A 520-nucleotide genomic window follows, 5' to 3' on the forward strand; every position below is an offset into this window, starting at 1 on the left:
CCCGCCCCGGCACGGGCGCACTCACCCCCGGTACTCGATGTACTTGTAGATGAGCCCGGCAATGAGCATGGCCACCAGCGCGTAGTACCAGGAGCAGATGAACATCAGGGCCAGGCAGAGGCTCATGCCCAGGAAGGACAGCGTCCTGTGGGCACCGAGGAGTGTCACCGCGGGGACCCGCTGCCCCGTGTCCTCCTGCCGAGGCTGGCACGGCCCCTGGGACACCCAGCCCAGCCCCGTGGAGCGCCGGCCACGGCAGCCCAGCGGGACCCAGCCCCTGCCCCGCACGCGCACACGCATGCACGCACCAGTGGTAGTAGCGGAAGCGGGGCCGCCAGTTGGGCGTGCGCAGCAGCGTCTGCACGGCGCAGGCCAGGTTCACGAACATGTAGCACATCAGGAAGAACCTGCGGGGGGGACAGGGCAGAGGCTGAGCCGCTCGTGGGGAGGGGGCCCCGTTCGGGCTGTGGCTGAGGGGCTGGCCCCCCACATCCATCGGCTTTTGCGGCCGCCGGCAGCG

The 520-nt window shown here is 70.8% G+C and overlaps 1 protein-coding gene across 1 annotated transcript in view; it reads right to left on the minus strand.

Moving 5' to 3' along the window:
• SLC12A5 (solute carrier family 12 member 5) overlaps positions 1-520 on the minus strand; it is a 29871-nt gene that overhangs the window by 5193 nt on the left and 24158 nt on the right. The window contains exons 13-14 of the mRNA XM_025191970.1: positions 309-515; positions 26-145 (exon numbers count right to left, since the gene is read on the minus strand). Coding sequence (XP_025047755.1) covers positions 26-145; positions 309-515 — 327 coding nt within the window. The remainder of the gene's footprint in view (positions 1-25; positions 146-308; positions 516-520) is intronic.

This window comes from Alligator sinensis, unplaced genomic scaffold (assembly GCF_000455745.1).
Source record: "Alligator sinensis unplaced genomic scaffold, ASM45574v1 scaffold1369_1, whole genome shotgun sequence".
Lineage (NCBI taxonomy): Eukaryota > Metazoa > Chordata > Crocodylia > Alligatoridae > Alligator > Alligator sinensis.